Source organism: Mus caroli, unplaced genomic scaffold, assembly GCF_978045245.1.
Source record: "Mus caroli unplaced genomic scaffold, Mus_caroli_1 scaffold_3, whole genome shotgun sequence".
Taxonomy (NCBI): Eukaryota; Metazoa; Chordata; class Mammalia; order Rodentia; family Muridae; genus Mus; species Mus caroli.
Window position 1 is genome coordinate 26,592,304 of NW_028227258.1, and position 20,076 is coordinate 26,612,379.

The window sequence follows — 20,076 nt, forward strand, 5'->3', positions numbered from 1 at the left end:
TTCTGTGATCCTGGTTGTGTCAGAACTCCTCAGAGTCAAGCTGTCTCTGTGATCCTGTGATTCTGTGATCCTGAGATCCTGGGTGTGTCAGAGCTCCTAGAAGTAAAGCTGCCTCTGGGACCCTGAGATTCTGGTGTGACCAAGCTCCTGGGATTCTGGGTGTGTTAGAGCTCCTGAGAGTGGAGCTTCCTCTGGGTGTTGGGATTGGCTGCAGAGTTCAGGCCCAAGGTCTGCTCAGGGCTCTGGCTCAGACCAGAAGGAATCTGTGCCACTGATACTTCTGTTTAAGACAAGGTTTCTATGCATAGCCCTGGCTGACCTGGAACGCACTATTTTCTTTTTTATATTTTTTATTAAGTATTTTCCTCATTTACATTTCCAATGCTATCCCAAAAGTCCCCCATACCCCCCCCACTCCCCTACCCACCCACTCCCACTTTTTGGCCCTGGCGTTCCCCTGTATTGGGGCATATAAAGTTTGCAAGTCCAATGGGCCTCTCTTTCCAGTGATGGCCGACTAGGCCATCTTTTGATACATATGCAGCTAGAGTCAAGAGCTCCGGGGTACTGGTTAGTTCATAATGTTGTTCCACCTATAGGGTTGCAGATCCCTTTAGCTCCTTGGGTACTTTCTCTATATCCTCCATTGGGGGCCCTGTGATCCATCCAATAGCTGACTGTGAGCATCCACTTCTGTGTTTGCTAGGCCCTGGCATAGTCTCACAAGAGACAGCTATATCAGGGTCCTTTCACCAAAATCTTGCTAGTGTATACAATGGTGTCAGTGTTTGGAAGCTGATTATGGGATGGATCCCTGGATATGGCAGTCTCTAGATGGTCCATCCTTTTGTCTCAGCTCCAAACTTTGTCTCTGTAACTCCTTCCATGGGTGTTTTGTTCCCAATTCTAAGAAGGGGCAAAGTGACCACACTTTGGTCTTCGTTCTTCTTGAGTTTCATGTGTTTTGCAAATTGTCTCTTGTATCTTGGGTATTCTAAGTTTCTGGGCTAATATCCACTTATCAGTGAGTACATATTGTGTGAGTTCCTTTGTGATTGGGTTACCTCACTCAGGATGATGCCCTCCAGGTCCAACCATTTGCCTAGGAATTTCATAAATTCATTCTTTTTAATAGCTGAGTAGTACTCCATTGTGTAAATGTACCACATTTTGTGTATCCATTCCTCTGTTGAGGGGCATCTGGTGGAATGCACTATTGTAGACAGGGGTGGCCTCAACTCAGATCCACCTGCTTCTGCTTCTTGAGTGCCAAGTTTATAAAGGGATGTGCCTCCACACTCAGCATAAACATGCTTTGTAAAGTCTGTACAACTAGCTGATATCATGGAATGGTGGCACATTTCTTCTTATAATTTTACCCTTAAGCTTTCCAACAATAAAAGGGGGGGGGTGACATAGTTATAGTTGGTATAACCTAAATTTGGTTCCTCAGACAGCCAGTCATTGTGAGGAATATTAGGCTACTTGAATAAGCAGGTAAATATAAACATATGGACAGTGGGTTCTAAATTATGTCTGTGAAAGTGAATGTATATATATTTTTTTAATGTGCATTGGTGTTTGACCTACACATCTGTCTGGAACTTGACTTAGAAACAGTTCTGACCTCCCTTGTGGGTGCTAGGAATTAAACCCCAGTCCTGGAAGAACAGCCAGTGCTCTTAACTGCTAAGCTACCTCTCCAGCCCGTGAATAATAATTTATTCAAACTTTTGAACCCAACCTTGTATTTGTTTATATTTTAGGGAATGAGCAGCAGCCGCTACAGTGGCTCACACCTGTAATGCTAGCAATCACAATGAGGCAGTGGGGATCTTCAGTTCAACAAACGGTCACAGGAACTTCACATTTCATATTCTAAGTGCTGTATATTTTATTTATTTCAGACCACATGAGGAAGTTGGCCCTGGTTAAAGATAAGCAAATGTTCTTAATCCTGTTAATAACTACAGGTTCATAGACATGTAGCAAACTGCCTTTCAGAGCATTGATAAGAAGCCTGCAGATAGGCTCAAATAAGAACAAAATATGCACTTAAAGTAAAAATCTCCCTAAACTGTGATTTCCTTTGTATTCTGTGAGGGGAAGGGCTTCAGAGAGCTGCATGTCCCCAGTAGGATCCAGTTTCTCAGTATTCACATATGTACAGTGGGAGAACAATGAGGTCCTTCCTGCTTCTCTGAAATGTTCCATACATCTTTAGTACAGTTAAGATCACATACCATCTCATCTGAATGCCATTTTAAAGCCTTTACAGCCTTTAAAAGGTAAAATGTCATTCTGTGATTCTGAGCTCTTTTTCAGCACAATTCTGACAGCCAGAATGGCTACCACCAAATATATGTGGGGCTCAGGGAGCTTGGGCTTGATTTAAATAACCCTAGGTATTAATTCCTAACAAAAATTTATGATGAATTTCAGCAGCTTGCAGTTAGCCATGAGTCTTAAGTGTAATATGTTTAAAATGAGTTATTTGTTTTAAGTGTAGCTGTTACTATGTGAGATCTGAAGCATCCATAGGAAGCTTAACTAGTCAGACTTTCCAGGTTTCTCAAGGGACCTTTGGTTTATACTTCCCTGTGTGTGTGTGTAACCATTTTTGAAAAGTGGTATCCTAATTTTCATTGGCCAATATCCTCATAAGTGACATTGGCTAACCCCTCTTATAAACAATGCTTTCCAAGTTTGGTGTGACTGCCATCATGGGTTCCAGAGAGACCCTGCCTCAAAATAGTAGTGATTCTAATGATAACATTCCTTAGTAATCACGACAACTTTCTTCATGTAGCAAACAAACAGGTGTAATAAATACATAATGGTACCATCTATAAATCTCCAGAAATCGCAGTACTTTAGAAGTGTCTAATCTCATCAATTCACTTCTAAGTAGATAGTAAATGAAGCCTGTGTCTGTTATTTCAACTGGAAAAGGGAATGTGACAATTTTTCCTCCTCCTGTAAAATGTGGCTGAGATTTAATCCTCAACAAGGAACGGGTAGGAGCTTGGTATTTAGAGGTAGGGCATCCAGAAGTGATTGAAACTGGGATCAGGGGTAAGATCCTCATGTGAGTGTGGGTCAAATGACAACTTGCAGGGGCTTTGGGATCCAACTCAGGTGTTCGGGATGGGGGCTTTATAAAAAAAAAAGAGAGAGAGCAGCACACACACTCCTGTCTCTGTCATCATGGCCTGGACTGCCCCCCAGTCACAAACAGCAGGAAGTCTGCGCCACTTGAGAATAGAAAGCCAAAATAAGCCTCTCTCCCAACCCTATGCTATTAGTAATAGGAAGTGGACTGAGGAAAGCCATGCAAAAATAACTCCAGCAGAAGAAGTTTATAGTTATTTGAAGATGGATCCTTGTTTTACAGTCATTTAAATTTGAAAAATAACCCAATATCTTAACTACTAGGTAAATAGATCAAATACAAACCACAGAGTCTCCCTGTCATAAACAACCGCGACTTTATGTCAACTTAAGAAAACCTCCATGAGCCAGATCACTATAGCATGGCAGCTATTCATTCTCTCTACTAGAAATAAGACCAAAGCCTGCATATGTGAAAGTACTGTTCAAATAGATACAGGATCCTATAACATTAATGCAAAAGGTGTGGCTTAGGACATAGTAAAGCCAAAGGCAATATTTCCTTTCTATTCTCTGAATCGATATGTTGTTTTCAGGACCTAACCAGTAGCTATCAAGGACAGTGTCCAAGTTCCCTGGACTTCCATTAAAAGGTTAGCCATTAGCTTTCCTCACGCACTGCTTTGCCCAGGAAATAAATCCTTTTTAATTTACACACACACACACACACACACACACTACTGTTGCTGTCTTCAAATACCAGAAGAGGGCATCAGTCCTGTTACAGATGGCTGTGAGACACCAAGTAGTTGTGGGAATTGAACTCAGGACCTCTGGAAGAGCAAGTGGCCAGTACTCTTAACTGCTGAGCCATCTCTCCAGCGCTTTGACACTTTAAAATATGTTAAATTATGTGGAGTAGATCATAATAGAGTAAGGTCTTGAATGTACTTCAATTAGGTAGGACACTGTATACAGAGCCTGCAGATTTTTTTAACACCAGAACTATACACATGTAGTAGCTATAAGTAATTACACTTGATTGCTATATGTGAATTGGATGTACAGTTGCCAAAAGAATGTACCTTTTAAATTTTTAATTTTAAATTTTTCCTGTCTCTTCCTTCCCTCCCCTCAACTCTTTCTACCAATTTCCTTACTACTCAAACCCAGAATTACCCATAAAAATATGATGCTACATGACATGGAAGCTTAAATTTCAAAAAGTGAAAATAAATGTTATTGTCTTTGAGCCTGGTTGGTTTTGAATTCACTGTGCCACTGAGAACAAACAACCTTGGCCTCCTGATGATTGTTCTTTGGAGTATTAGGATTCTCTGCCTATGCCTTCTGCCTAGATAATGCAGTGCTGGGGACACAGCACCGCACTTGAGCTACATCCCTCGCCTGCTATGGATTTTCTTTAGAATTGAGATTTCAGGGCCCCTTTTCACTCTATGGCACATTTCAAGTTAGACTTAGTCATAATTCAAGGGTGAAATAGTAGTTTGTGACCATATATTCATGTCTAATGCGTTGGGTGTGATGGCAGTCAGTCTCCTGTTCTTTCAAGTTTGGAAGGAGGTAAACCACATAGAAAGAAAGAGACATCACTTTTGTCTAATAAGAAGAATTGGTGTTAAACTTTAAGTAGTGCACATAATGATAGGTATAAAGGCAGTTGAGCAATGCTCTCTTCCCATCGGTGTTCTTCGGCTGCCTTTTGGTCAGCTGTTACATATGTGTTAAAGCAAGTCCAGGCATTCTTTTCAGCAGAAGTTTAGGAACTTCTTGATGTAAGTTCATCAATAAGACATGTAAATTGTTGCGATAGCCATAGAGCTCCATGTAGCCATCCTGAATGTTAGCAGACAGGAACCAGGTGAGCACTAGAGGGACACCTGGGGACCCCACAGGCCACTGCTCTCCTTTTCAGAACATCACCTAAGTCCTCCACCCCTCTTGCCTACAGCATTTTACTGCACATAGAACTTTGGAGTTTACTTATCCTGTTATAACTGCAATATAATTGTCAAAACTTCTGATTGATTTTAGATTTTAAAGCTATACTTACTTTTGTGGGTTTTTTTTTTTTTTTGTACTTTACTAAATCTTTAAACCATGACAGCATTTCACTTGGTTCTCTTCATTGACGAGTGTACACAGTCTTACTATTGAGGCAGGGTCTCACTATATAGCTCTAGATGGCCTGGAATTCACTATAGACCAAGCTGTCATAGAACTCAGATCCTCCTGCCTATGTTGGAATTAAAAGTGTAAAAAACCATGTCCTGGTAAATGTAATAACCTCAGTGTTGCTTTTCAGCATTTCTCTATTATTCCTCTGCTTCATTTGTCTGGTCTAAAAGTAGGTAAGTATTAATCTAATATAACACCATTTTAGTCCAGACCAATAGTGCCCTTCCCTACTGTGAATATCTTTAAAGAAGTGGTGGGACAAAAATATAACTAGATGAGTGGAGAAGTATTATGATCTAAACATTTGTTTTTATTCTGTAGGTGTATACGTGGGTGTGCGTGAGAGTGTACATTTGGGCAAGTGAGCTGGATTAGCCCCTCAACATGGATGTCATTGCTAGACTATAAACTGAAAAATAGGGAAGATGCATATTTGCATCTGAGACCAATTGTTAGGTTTTGCATGGTTTAAAATTATATTTACTTGTCCTGTGTGTGTATGTGTGTGTGTGTATACATACATACATACATATATACATACATACATGGGTGCCATGACAGACATGTAGGGCTCAGGGGACAATTTGTAGGAGTTCACCCTTCTCATGTGGGTACTGGGGGGAATCAAACTCAACTCATCAGCATTTGTGATAAGTGTCCTTATGTGTTGACTCATTTCACCTGCATCTGTGGAAAAATCACCTAGAAGTGGCACCCTTGAAGATGGTCAGAGGTATGTGTATTTGTTTCAAACTGAATGCTGAACCTGGGGAGAGTTTCCTGCACGCTGCAGGAATCACCTCATTCTGTCACATCCCTAGCTCAGGGGTTTCTGGGTTTTCTTAAGCTGTATCTTTCACCCCATCACCACATAGTATACACTGACAGCACTGACATGAGCGGAGATTCCCTGTTAAAGAATTTGTTAAAGAATTGCTACAGGCCTGCCATAGCCAATCAAGTGTGGTAAAGAGGAAAAGATACCAGAATTAGACTCTAGAACATTGTTTCTGATCTTCTGATAGATAACAAATTGGAGGTAGCCTTGAAGAACTTGAGGGTCCAGTTTCAGAAGCTGTTCTGGGGATTATGAGATAAGAGAGCTGATCCATCTTTAATGGAGATGATTCCAGGATCACACAGGAAGAAGCATGATAGCTCAGCAAGGGCTAAAGAAAAGGATTTTTCTCTGATATGAGTTACTGGGGAGGTATAAACAGCTGGGATTTATCCCATTGTTCCTTTGCTCCATGCAGGGAAGACAAGAATAGCTAAAGTTGAAAATCAGCATCTGCTTGCTAGATCTAGGTATTGGTGTTACTGTAATGCTGTTATTATTTTTTTTTCTGTGTCTTTAGGATTCATTCAAAGGGCAGCCTTGTGGATGGCCCCGAAGCAAGCCTGATGGAACAGGACAGAACCACCCATGCTGAGGGCACCAGACTGAGTCCATTCCTGATAGCATCACCGTCTCCCATCAGCCATACGGAACCTCTGGCTGTCAAACTCCAGAATGGAAGCCCGTTAGCAGAGAGACCTCATCTAGAAGTCAATGGAGACACCAAGTGGCAATCTTCCCAAAGCTGTTATGGAATACCCCACATGAAAGGCAGCCAGAGCAGCCATGAGAGTCCACATGAAGACAGAGGGTATTCCAGGTGCTTACAGAATGGAGGGATAAAACGCACAGTCAGCGAACCATCTCTCTCTGGGCTCCATCCAAACAAGATATTGAAACTAGACCAAAAAGCTAAGGGAGAAAGCAATATCTTCGAGGAAAGCCAAGAAAAAAACCCCGGTAAAAGCAGCAGTCAGCCAAATGTCTCCGGACTAAGTGATAATGGAGAGCCCGTGACCTCGATCGCCCAGGAAAGTTCAGGTGCAGACACTGATGCTTTCCCAACACGGAACTACAATGGAGTTGAAATTCAGGTTCTCAACGAGCAGGAAGGGGAAAAAGGCAGGAGCGTTACATTACTTAAAAACAAGGTTGTGCTAATGCCTAATGGTGCTACAGTTTCTGCCCATTCTGAGGAGAACACACGTGGTGAACTCCTGGAAAAAACACAGTGTTATCCAGATTGTGTCTCCATTGCCGTGCAGAGTACCGCATCTCATGTAAACGCCCCTAGCAGTCGGGCTGCTATCGAGATGTCCCACGAGATCCCTCAACCATCGCTTACCTCAGCACAGATCAATTTCTCCCAGACCTCAAGCTCGCAGCTGCCTCCAGAGCCAGCTGCAATGGTGACTAAGGCCTGTGATGCTGATAATGCCAGTAAACCAGCTAGAGTACCAGGTACCTGTCCTTTTCAGAAAGCAGAACACCAACAAAAGTCAGTTTTGGAGATAGGCCCATCTCTTGCAGAAAACAAAACCATCCAAGGAAGCATGGAGCTATTTGCTGAAGAATACTATCCTAGTTCCGACAGGGATTTGCAAGCTTCTCATGGCAGCTCTGAACAGTATTCAAAGCAAAAGGAAACCAATGGTGCTTACTTCAGGCAAAGCTCAATGTTCCCTAAAGATTCCATCTCTCCCACTACTGTGACCCCACCGTCACAATCACTTCTTGCTCCCCGTCTTGTTCTTCAGCCTCCTTCAGAAGGAAAAGGCGCTCTGAATGATGTAGCTTTGGAAGAACACCATCACTACCCCAACCGAAGCAACCTGACTCTTTTAAGGGAAGGGAAAATAGACCATCAACCCAAGACATCATCTAGCCAGAGTCTGAATCCATCTGTACATACACCCAACCCCCCCTTGATGCTTCCAGGACAGCATCAGAATGATTGTGTCTCACCGTGCCATGAAAAATCAAGAAAAATGTCAGAATATCTCATGTATTACCTGCCAAATCATGACCACAGTGGAGGTTTACAAGAACATAGCCAATACCTGATGGGGCACAGGGAGCAAGAGATTCCGAAGGATGCAAACGGGAAACAAACGCAAGGCTCTGTACAGGCAGCACCTGGCTGGATAGAACTGAAAGCCCCGAATTTGCATGAAGCACTCCATCAGACAAAACGCAAGGATATATCCTTGCACTCAGTCCTCCACTCTCAGACCAGCCCTGTCAATCAGATGAGCTCCAAACAGTCCACTGGCAATGTCAACATGCCAGGAGGATTCCAAAGGCTATCCTACCTCCAGAAAACAGCCCAGCCAGAGCAGAAGGCACAAATGTACCAAGTGCAAGTGAACCAAGGACCGTCTCCAGATATGGGGGACCAACATCTTCAGTTCCAGAAAGCTTCATACCAGGAGTGCATCCCCAGGACAGATCTGTCACCTGAGGCTCACCCGCAAGCACCGAGTGTTCCTCAGTATCATTTCCAGCAAAGAGTAAATCCCTCCACTGATAAGCATTTGAGTCAACAGGCCACAGAGACTCAACAGTTATCAGGCTTTTTACAATACACTCCTCATACGCAGGCATCACAAACACAAGCATCCCAGAACTCAAATTTCCCTCAAATCTGCCAACAGCAGCAGCAGCAGCAGCTACAGAGGAAGAATAAAGAACAAATGCCTCAGACTTTCTCTCATCTCCAAGGTAGCAATGGTAAGCAAAGAGAAGGCTCGTGCTTTGGCCAGATTAAAGTGGAAGAAAGCTTTTGTGGTGGAAATCAGTACTCCAAATCAAGTAATTTCCAAACTCACAATAATACCCAGGGGGGGTTGGAGCAAGTACAAAATATAAATAAAAATTTTCCTTATTCGAAGATCTTAACACCAAATTCGAGCAACTTACAGATTCTCCCTTCAAATGACACACACCCGGCTTGTGAGCGGGAACAAGCTCTACATCCTGTAGGAAGTAAGACCCCAAACCTGCAGAACATGCAGTGTTTCCCGAATAATGTGACCCCAAATCAGGACGTTCATCACCGGTGCTTTCAGGAACAAGCGCAGAAGCCTCAGCAAGCTTCGTCTCTGCAGGGGCTTAAAGACAGAAGCCAGGGTGAGTCTCCAGCTCCACCAGCCGAGGCAGCTCAACAGAGGTATTTGGTGCATAATCAAGCAAAGGCACTTCCTGTGCCTGAGCAAGGAGGAAGTCACACACAGACCCCTCCTCAGAAGGACACTCAGAAGCATGCTGCCTTAAGGTGGCTTCTCTTACAGAAGCAAGAACAGCAGCAAATACAGCAATCCCAGTCTGGTCATAACCAGATGCTTAGGCCAATCAAGACTGAGCCTGTATCCAAACCTTCTTCCTATAGATGCTCCTTGTCACCGCCACAAGAAAACATGTCCAGAAGGATAAAGCAAGAGATCTCCTCTCCAAGCTGTGACAATGGGCAGCCAAAGAGCATCCTCGAGACCATGGAACAGCACCTGAGGCAGTTTCAGCTCAAGTCACTCTGTGACTATAAGGCTCTGACTCTCAAGTCACAGAAACAAGTGAAAGTGCCCACAAATACCCAGGCTGCAGAATTGGAGAGCCACCCCCGAGCTGCAGAGCCTCAAGCAACCAAAAGAACAGCTTGTTCTGTTCTCAACGATGTTTCAGAATCAGATACTCCTGGTGTACAAAATCAGAATGGCAAATGTGAAGGATGCAAGCCAGGTATGTGCCAGGAACATACATGGTGTTTGCCAGAGTTAGCTAATCATCTTCATGTATGTTGCTTCTTTCTTAAGCTGGAGTCTGGGACCCATTTTCCTTTTTTTAAATCTTTTAATCTTTTTACAGACCAGGCCTCCCCAACCCCTGAGAATTCAAGTCTTTCAAAGCCGCAGAAGGCAGCCAAGCAAGGTTCCTGTCTGTAAGCACTCCATAGCATCAGGGAGGCCTTGCAGGCTCCCATTGATATGGATCACAATTTGGGCCTGTCATTGGATCTCCTTTACCTCAGGCTCTTCTCCATTCTTGTCCCTCCAGTCCTTTGAGACAGGAACAATTCTGTGTCAGAGTTTTTGACAGGGATGGCAACCCCATCCCTCCACTTGCTGCTCTGACTTTCTACTGAAGGTAGATTCTTCAAGTTTCCTCTCCCACTGTTGGGCATTTCATCTAAGGTCTTTGAGTCTTGAGATTTTCTTACCTCCAACATCTGCTGGCACTTGGAGCTTCTCTTATGCTCCCCCCTCCCTCTAATACCTGATCATCTTCCCCTTTTTCTCTGCCCCTCCTCCTATCCTCTTACCCAGTTCCCTCCCCACAGCTCTCTACTTTTCTTCTATCTCCCAAGTGAGATTGATTGAGGCAGCCTCACTTGGTCCTTTTGGTTTGTTAACCTTTTGGGTCTGAGATACCTCAAGAATGATATTTTCTTGTTCCATCTGTTTGCCTGCAAAACTCATGATGTCCTCATTGATAGCTGAATATAGCATTCTATTGTGTAAACTTAATCACACTTTCTGTATCCATTCTACTATTGTGGGATGTCTCGGTTGTTTCCAGCTTCTGGCTATCACAAATAAGGCAGCTATGAATATAGTTTGAGTATGTGGTCTTGTGGCAAGGTGGGGCATCTTTTGGGTACATGCCTAGGAGTGGTATAGCTGGGTGTTCAGGTGGATCTACTTCCAGTTTTTCTGAGGAACTGCCAGATTGATTTCCAGAGTGGTTGTACCAGTTCACAATCCCACCAGCAATGGAGGGATATTCCTCTTTCTCCACATTCTCACCAACATATGCAGTCACCTAAGCTGATTGGTGTTAGGTGGAATGGATCATTTTGATTTATAGTTCCTGATGATTAAGGACTTTGACCATTTCTTTAAGTGCTTCTCTGTTGTAAATTCTCAGTTTAGTTCTATACCCCATATTTTTTATTAGGTTGTTTGGGTTTTTTTTTTTGAAGGTTAGCTTCTTTTATATATTTAGGATATTAGCCCTCTAACAGATGTGGGGTTAGTGAAAAAATTTTCCCCATCTATAGGTTGCTGATTTGTCCTATTGACTGATTATGTCCTTTGTCTTACAGAAGATTTTCAGTTTGATGAGTTCCCATTTATCAATTCTTGATCTTAGAGCCTGAGCCATTGGAGTTCTGTATAGGAAATCACCCCCAACCCCATGCCCTCGAGTTCAAGGCTCTTTCCCACTGTCTCTTCTATTAGATACAGTGTATCTGGTTTTATGTTGAAGTCCTTGATCCACTTGGACTTGAGCTTTTTACAAGGGGACAAATATGAATCTTTTCATTTTTTTACATATTGACCACCATTAATTGAAAATGTCGTTTTTCCACTGGATGGTTTTAGCGTCTTTGTCAAAGATCAAGTGTCCATAAGTGTGTAGTTTTATTTCTGGATCTTCGATTCTATTCCATTGAACAACCTGTCTATGCAACAAAACTGGAAGATATAGATGAAATGGATGATATTCTAGACAGATTCCACAAAGTTAAATCAAGAGCTGGCAAAATATCTATACAACCCCATATCCCCTAAGGAAACAGAACTCATTAAAAAAAAAACAAAAACAAAAACAAAAAACAAAAAACGACCAAAAAAAGCTTCTTTTTCCTGCTTACATATAATATATTTAAAATTCTTTATTGTTTGGTTCTATATCTTGAAATATAGTATGTATTTCCAATAGTATGTATTACTTGGCTTTGCACATTTTTGTGGGAAGCCGCAAACGCCATTACAAGATGGCACTGGCTACCACTGGCCACCACCCATGATTATTGGTAAACAACCAATGTGCGCATGTGCATAAGAGTTTTTTGCCTGCCTGGCCCGAGGCATATTAATGAGGTAATGGTAGCATAACCAATCAGGTATGGACACGTCACTCCTAGGCCTATATAAGCAGTGCCATTTCTAGGGTTCGGGGTCTTTTCGCCTCTGTAATTGAGCTCTCCCAATAAACGTGTGCAGAAGGATCCTATTGTGGCATCATCGTTCTTGCTGGCGAGTCGGGCGCTCACTCATTTTCTAATAGAACAAACCATCAATGTACTTTAATTTAAAGAAAAAATTAAAGTTACTTAGGGCCATTAATATACAACTGGAGAATAATCTTTGTGGATGTAGCCTTAATATTTGGTATAATTGAAGTCTATAATAATCTTCTATTATCTCAACAGAAAAAGATGAGGCTCCTTATTATACCCATCTAGGAGCTGGTCCTGATGTGGCAGCTATTAGAACACTCATGGAAGAAAGGTAATTAACTCAAAGGCACAGGGCAGCTTAATGTTTACCCTCTGTATACAGCAGTTTTTCCAGTCCCCCACACAGCACAGTAAACAAGTATAAATCAAGTAATTATCAGTAGGATTAGCTATTCCAGGGTTGCCAACCCAATACACTGCTATTCACTACAGTCACAATATTTGACAGGACAAATAGTCACTCAGCTGGCACAAGGATGCTGGAAAATCCAGGCACAGACAAATCAACCTGCATGAGAGTGCTGGCACAGGTTACAAAGTGTAAGCTCACTTGGCTCTCTCCTACCTACTCGATGGTGTGTCCAAGAAGAAATGACTGGAAGCAGTACGAGTTAGTTAGCTTTGCAAATGAGTTGTTTCTCTTGCTGACTGAGAGACTTCACTTTCTTCTGAAAGCCTCGAAAACTGTCAGTCCGTGGTATTTATGCTTCACTTCTGTATGTTGAATCAGCTTTTCTTATAGACTGAGGTCTGAATGAAGGGATCTGGGCCATTAGCAGAGCTGCTTTTAAAATGTATTTGCATTGTAGGGGCAGTATACAATATTCTTGGCTTTATTTTCAAATCATGTGCTTTACAAAGTTATTATGTAGAAATTCACCACGTAGCTCACCCCCCCCAGCCATGGTACCCTGCCAGAACTACCCAGTTTTCTTTTGTTAACACTATATGGCACTTTGGCACACCAAGAATACAATCTGTTTCTACAGTTCTAACTTTTCCAAGATAGCTGGATACTAGCTTTTGGCCAGATGTCTTTACAAACACAAGCTTTTGCGAGGCAGAGGCAGGCAGATTTCTGAGATGGAGGCCAGCCTGGTCTACAGAGTGAGTTGCAGGACAGCCAGAGCTACACAGAGAAAGCAAAAACAACAACAACAACAAAAAACCCAAAAAACAAATTCACACACACAAGCTTTCAAAAAACTTAGAATTATCCAAGCTGTAAGATAAATTTAGTAAAGGATGAAAAATCAAATAGTTTCAAGAATTGAATTTAGCAAACTTTATAATATCTTTCCCAATACTTTTCATGCAACATATAATTACAGAAAAATCCATGGTCATTTCTGGTGAACTTGGATGCTGAAGAAAAGACTTAAGAAGACTATTGTGCATTACGCTTGGCTTAGACCAATTTTTTTTTAAGTAAATTAAACCCTTTATTTAGATGTGGTTGAAGGAAAAAAAACACACACACTTAAATGTCCAAATGGCTTGATTGCTTCTTGAAGTCATCTAATAACAGTATGTGTTTCTTTAAGGTATGGAGAGAAGGGTAAAGCTATTAGGATTGAAAAAGTCATATATACTGGTAAAGAAGGCAAGAGCTCTCACGGATGTCCTATTGCTAAATGGGTAAGTTTGCCTTGTGTGTGATCTTGGTCTTCGGGCTCAATCATTTCTCTAACCTCAGGAACTGGCTTGCCCAATTCTTGCCAAAGAGCATTGCCAGTTGGAAGGAGCATATATATACTATGTGTACCCTTGTGTTCTAAAGGCAGAAGGGTTCTGAAATCATGAACAAACCATTAAACTGAAATAATTTTGAGGTCAAAAGCAGTGGTTCTCAACTGTGGGTTGTGACCCCTTGTGTAAAAGTAATGACTTTTTTTGCAGGGGTCACCCGAGATGATTGAAAGACATGGATATTTACATTATTATTCATAACAGTAGCAGGATTACAGCTATGAAGGAACAATGAACTGTATTAAAGAGGCACAGCTATAGGGAGGTCAAACCACTGTCTAAAGAATAGTCCTTAGACTGTGAAGAAACAGTTTTTAATCTTTTAAACAACAGGTTAGTATTTATAGTGCCACTTAGCCACTTAAAGAAAGCCTTCAGCTAAGACCCTGCATGTCTTTTCTGTAGTTCTTACTATAGGAGGTTACATTTAACTGTCCACTGTACCAGGTATGGTCTGCTAACCATTGATGAGTAATTTTGTACTCTTCCTCTTTCTTTCTTTCTTTCTTTCTTTCTTTCTTTCTTTCTTTCTTTCTTTCTTTCTTTCTTTCTTTCTCTCTCTCTCTCTCTCTCTCTCTCTCTCTCTCTCTCTCTCTCTCTCTCTCCCTCTTTTTTCTTTTTTTCTTTTTTCTTTTTTTTGACAGTTGGTTAGGTTCCCACTCTATAGCTGGGCAATAAAAGAGGAATTGCAATTGGTAAATTTGATCCAGATATGAAAAATATGCATATGCACATATTGGCTCCAATTGACCCTTGTTCCGTTTTGGGTGGGTGGGGCTGTTTGGGTGGATTGTTGATGCACACAGGTATATCGGAGATCGAGTGAGGAGGAGAAACTACTGTGTTTGGTACGAGTGCGACCTAACCACACGTGTGAGACTGCGGTGATGGTAATTGCCATCATGTTGTGGGACGGAATCCCAAAGCTGCTCGCGTCAGAACTCTACTCAGAACTTACAGATATCCTGGGCAAGTGTGGCATATGCACCAACCGTCGCTGTTCTCAGAATGAAACGTAAGTGGGTTTAGACCTTTCCCGTTCTCCAGATGGACTTGAATTTGTATATTGATAAAGCGGGGGCCACGCGTTTATTTCATAGTCAGGACAGTGAATGATTATTAAGGTCCACTTCGACCATAGGGAGTCATGTTCCGGAGCCATTTCTGGTAAGATCTAGGTGGCTTTGGTTTTACCATTTCTATTCTAGTTCTTTGCCAACTTGGACACTCCATATTAATGTGGCTACCATTTTAGTAAGATACCATTTTGGGATTTGGGTCATTGACTTTTTTTTTAAGATTTATTCATTTATCTTATGTATATGAGTACACTGTAGCTGTACAAATGGTTGTGAGCCATCATGTGGTTGCTGGGAATTGAATTCAGGACTTCTGCTCACTGTGGCCCTGCTTGCTCGGCCCAAAGATTTATTATTATATCTAAGTACACTGTTGCTGTCTTCAGATGCATCAGAAGAGATCTCATTATGGATGGTTGTAAGCCACCATGTGGTTGCTGGGATTTGAACTCAGGTCCTTCGGAAGAGCAGTCAGTGCTCTTAAGCAGTGAGCCATTTCACCAGCCCTGATCAATAACTTTTAATCTGTCATTTCAAGATTCATAAAAGTTCTGTAGAAATTGAAATTGTTGTTCCATTTATTCTAATTATTCCTGTAGGTCACACTTGCTTCCCTTTTCACTGCTGCTCCATACGTTATTGCTGGGTAGTTAGTACATACCCGTTACTGTTTGTTGGGTTAACTTTCTCCACTTTGCAGGAAGAAAATGCCATCACCACCCAGGTTCGTTTTATTCCTCTACTGTGAATTCCTGCATGACGTTAGCACACGAAGGTTCTCCTGACACATTTTCTCACAGTTGGTCTAAAAATAATTAACAGTTTGTACTTTTAAAATCTACCTAACCACTAACCACACAGATTCATTTCCTGGGATCACAAAGAATCATGGCCACGTTCACCAGTCTCATTGCTAATCATATGTGCTCCTTAGTTTCTCAGTTTTGGTTGTATTATACAGGTATCCATAACTCCCATTTGAAACTGATTTGCTTTTGACAAATTTGATCAAAAAAAAAAAAAAACCCCAAACCAAAAATTCATGATCTATTCTTCAGTTCACTTACTGATTAATTCAAATGGCTCATTCACTTCCTAACCTATGACTTGTAAACTTCTGATGACCTGTTTTAGCTGTGAAGACTCTTCAGATTATCAGTTTATCTTGTTCATTCTGCTAAAGGTGTGTGTATGTACATTTAAAAGTGAAGGCACATTGACACACTTTGCTGAAGAATTCACTTTTCTTACCATAGAGTCTCAGGGCAGGCTTCAGATTCTAAAGTGCTAGTGAACTAGGAAAATAACTTAGGGAAGCACAAACATGCTTGTTGTTACATTATGCCTATAAGCTAGGAAATAAAACAGATGTCCACTACTAACTAATAGATGGATAAAGAAAAACAGGATGCATCCATAACATTTTGAACCTGAGTAAAGTGAAATTATTTTCAGGAAAATGAATGGAACTAAAGATGATCATGTTAAATAAACTAAGCCACAATCTAAACGATACTAAGTGTGGGATAGCTATAGAGTGACAGTTCTTTTTAGATTCTATTTGAGGAGCATCCACACTGACTTTTCCAGCAGTGGCATAAGTTCACATTCTGGACTGTAGTGTATATATACATATATGCTCCTCTTTGCCCACATCATCAACAGCATTGCTTTCATTTGTTTCCTTAAGTCATTTTGACTCGAGTGATATATAATCTTAAAGCAGTACTAATGTCTATTTCCCTGGTGCTTAACACATTCAAATAATTGTTGGTCATTTATTTCCTGTCCCTTCAGTTCACTAGCCTATTTATTGACTGGATAATTTGAGCTTTTTTTTTTTTTTAATTGAGTTTCTGTAGTTCTTTAAATATCTTACATTGGTCCCTATAGATATATTTGCTAAAGACTTTCCCCCACATAAGATTTCTAGGGCCATGAAATCTTCGTTGTTACTACCTCATGACTGTCAACTTGACAAGATCTAGACTCAGGTTGGACATATTCCTGGGCATGCCTCTGAGGGGCTTTCTATACCTAGGGTTAGTTGAGGTGGGTTGACTGACTATAATGTGTGTAGCACCTCTGGAGATGAGAGCTGGAGGGGGACTTGTCCCTTGTCTCTCCACTTGTGTCCATAGTGTGCGGTGATAGGGATCTCCTTCTACTGCGTGTGGATTATTCAGGCATTATGTCTCAAATTTGTAACTTGATATCTTTATTCAAAGTCAGCTGGCTGTAACTCTGGTTTATTCCTAGATCCTCTTATTCTAAAGTACCATGATGGTTTGTTACTATGGCTCTGTAGTATAATTTGAAATTAGTTATGATACAGCCATGCTCTCTTCTGTTTAGGATTATTAGCTACTTTACTTGGGATTTTTCTAGGGGTGTAAAGAATGTAATTAGAAATTTGATTGCTTTGAATCTATAGATTCATTTCATCAACACAACCATTATATAATACTGCCTAAGTCAATGCCCAAATACTTCTCATTGTGGAGGTCGTTTACCTCTTTGGTTAGTTTTATGCATTTCTATTTGGTAATAGTGTGGGAATGTTCTTGCTAAGTTGAGGAAATTTCATTGTCATGAAATTTTTATTTATTTTTGTGAATCTCTCTGAGTGTGTTCATGCTAGTGCCCACAGGACACCCCTGGAACTGGACCTAGAGGCAATTATGAGCTAACGATGTGGGTGCTGGGGAGTAAATTTGAACATGCTATCTGCAAAATCTTCTTTTGCAGGTTGATTTTTGTATTCTGGAGTTTGCTGAAAAGACTGAGCATTGAAGGGTAGTGGTAAAAAATAATCTTGCCCCACTTTTGATGTGCAAGGAATTGGTCACCATTTAGTATATGTTTACTGGCTTCATCACAGACCCTTATGTCAACAGGTTCTTTCCATTCCTAGTTTCTTTAGCACTTCTTGTGGAGGAATGTTCATGTCTGTTTGAGAATTATTTCATTTGTGTGTTGAGCCAAGTTGGAAACCAACTCTAACAGAATGTATGATCTTAATGTGTTCTTAAATATGATTTGCAAGATTTTGTTCATCTGTGTTCATCAAGGGAACTAGATCAATAGTTTGGTTATCTTTATTGGCTAGGTGTCAGGGTAATTTGTAGAACATTTGGTAGTTTTTTTCCCCTTATCAGAATGTGTATATAATATTACACTTATAAATAATTCACCAAGTATATATTAACTGATCATCACAATAATAATAAGACAGTTTAGAACACAATGAAGATGAGTGAGAAAATTGGGCTGGCCAAACAATGAATGAAGTTTTCTTTGACACACATTACACAATGACATGAACTCTAGGTACACTCAGTCAACATTTGAAAGATAGAAATTAGTCCTACCTCTGTAAGACATGCAAATGGCTCAGTAGCACACAATGGCTATTGTCAGAGACTATTTCTAATGCCTGTGTTCTCTCAGTAGAAACTGTTGTTGTCAGGGTGAGAATCCAGAGACCTGTGGTGCCTCCTTTTCTTTTGGTTGTTCTTGGAGCATGTACTATAATGGATGTAAGTTTGCCAGAAGCAAGAAACCAAGGAAATTTAGGCTACATGGAGCTGAGCCAAAAGAGGTTGGTTTGTTTCCTAATCTATAACCTGTTTTTCATACAGAATCAATGAGCATAATGACCTGTCATTCTCAAGAAGGAATTTCATCTCAGATGAACCTACATATTCTGGCTAACCCCTAAACATAGAATATTTTATAAATTTATCATGAATATATATATAGCAGCACAAATTATTCCGACCTGTGAGCAGTAAGCTAAGGTTTCTATACACCATGACCAAAATCAACTTGGGAAGAAAGGGGCTTATTTTGCCTTAAAGCTTGTAGTTCATACAGGGAGGTCAGTGTAGGAACTTGGAGGCACAGAACTATTTCAGAGGGGCTATGTACTGTCTTGGTTTGTTCCCTGTTGCTTGATAGAGCCATTTATAGTACCCTGGACTACCAGCCCAGGGGTGGCGCTGCCCTCAGTGAGCTGGGCCCTCCTATATCAACCAACAATCAGGAATATGAGCCACAGGCTCCCCTACATGGTGGCATTTTGAAATGGTTGGCTGTATCAAGTTGCCACAACTAGCCAGCACATAGGCCTTTATAGAATACCCATGCCAAGAGTAAATTAAGTTGACTAGGCTAGCCTGGACTAAAGAGTGAGGCTCTGTGTAAAGAAAAGTCTATAATATGGGCAATAGACCATGTTTATGTCATTCTGATTTCTCAATGTAATTTCACACTGATGTATAACATTTAGGCTCCCTTTTTAACATTCCATTTCATAGAGTATTTGGACAAATTTGCCAGTACCAAATAAGAAATATTTGCATATTAAAACTTATCCTGCTTGAAAGATCTATGATACTACTGGGAATTACTATGGCAATGAATCATGTTGCAAACAAGGGCAAAGACAGTGTGGATTTAGGGCCTGGAGAGATGGCTCAGTGGTTAAGAGCTCTGTGACTGGTCTTCCAGAGGACCTGAGATCAATTCCCAGCACCCACATGGCAGCTCACAACTGTCCGGTAACTTCAGTTCCAGGGGATCTGACACTCAGACACATGCAAGTAAACTACCGATACATATCAATAAATATTGGGTTTTTTTTTAAAGGAAAGAATACTTTATTGGAGACATGGCTTCTGCTCAAAGTGGCATAATTCTTTGCCCCAGGCATCAGAAAGGGACATCAGAAAACTAAAAAGTTAAGATTTGTGATATTCACTTTCAAGTTTAAATTATGGAACTCATGCTTATACTATTTCTAATATCTCGAAATTTAAGTTACTGCAGTATATATGTATTCATGCAACTAAAACAGGTTGATATTTTAGTATACATATTCAGTTCAAATAAACGAACACTGATTTCTCACTTAAAACCATCAAACTTTTTATCTTTTAAAATAAAGATTCTCTGGCAGATAATACTTTTAAGATTGTAGGATTTAATTAAGAGCTGAATGATCAAAAATTAAATTGAATCTAAAGTGCTAAAATCCACACATTGTTATTAACTTTGATATATTCATCTGAAAGGGAAAT

At 40.8% G+C, this 20,076-nt stretch overlaps 1 protein-coding gene across 4 annotated transcripts in view; it reads left to right on the top strand.

Annotated features, from left to right (window-relative positions):
- Positions 1–20,076, top strand: part of Tet2 (tet methylcytosine dioxygenase 2) — an 81,438-nt gene that overhangs the window by 49,785 nt on the left and 11,577 nt on the right. For 2 of the 4 annotated variants that reach the window (XM_029475012.2, XM_029475013.2), the window contains 6 exons: positions 6,669–9,883; positions 12,360–12,438; positions 13,712–13,805; positions 14,723–14,931; positions 15,696–15,719; positions 18,446–18,596. In XM_029475012.2, the coding sequence (XP_029330872.1) occupies positions 6,715–9,883; positions 12,360–12,438; positions 13,712–13,805; positions 14,723–14,931; positions 15,696–15,719; positions 18,446–18,596 (3,726 nt within the window). In that variant the 5' untranslated portion in view covers positions 6,669–6,714. The remainder of the gene's footprint in view (positions 1–6,668; positions 9,884–12,359; positions 12,439–13,711; positions 13,806–14,722; positions 14,932–15,695; positions 15,720–18,445; positions 18,597–20,076) is intronic. The other 2 variants (XM_021158820.3, XM_029475014.2) reach the window with 2 other exon arrangements.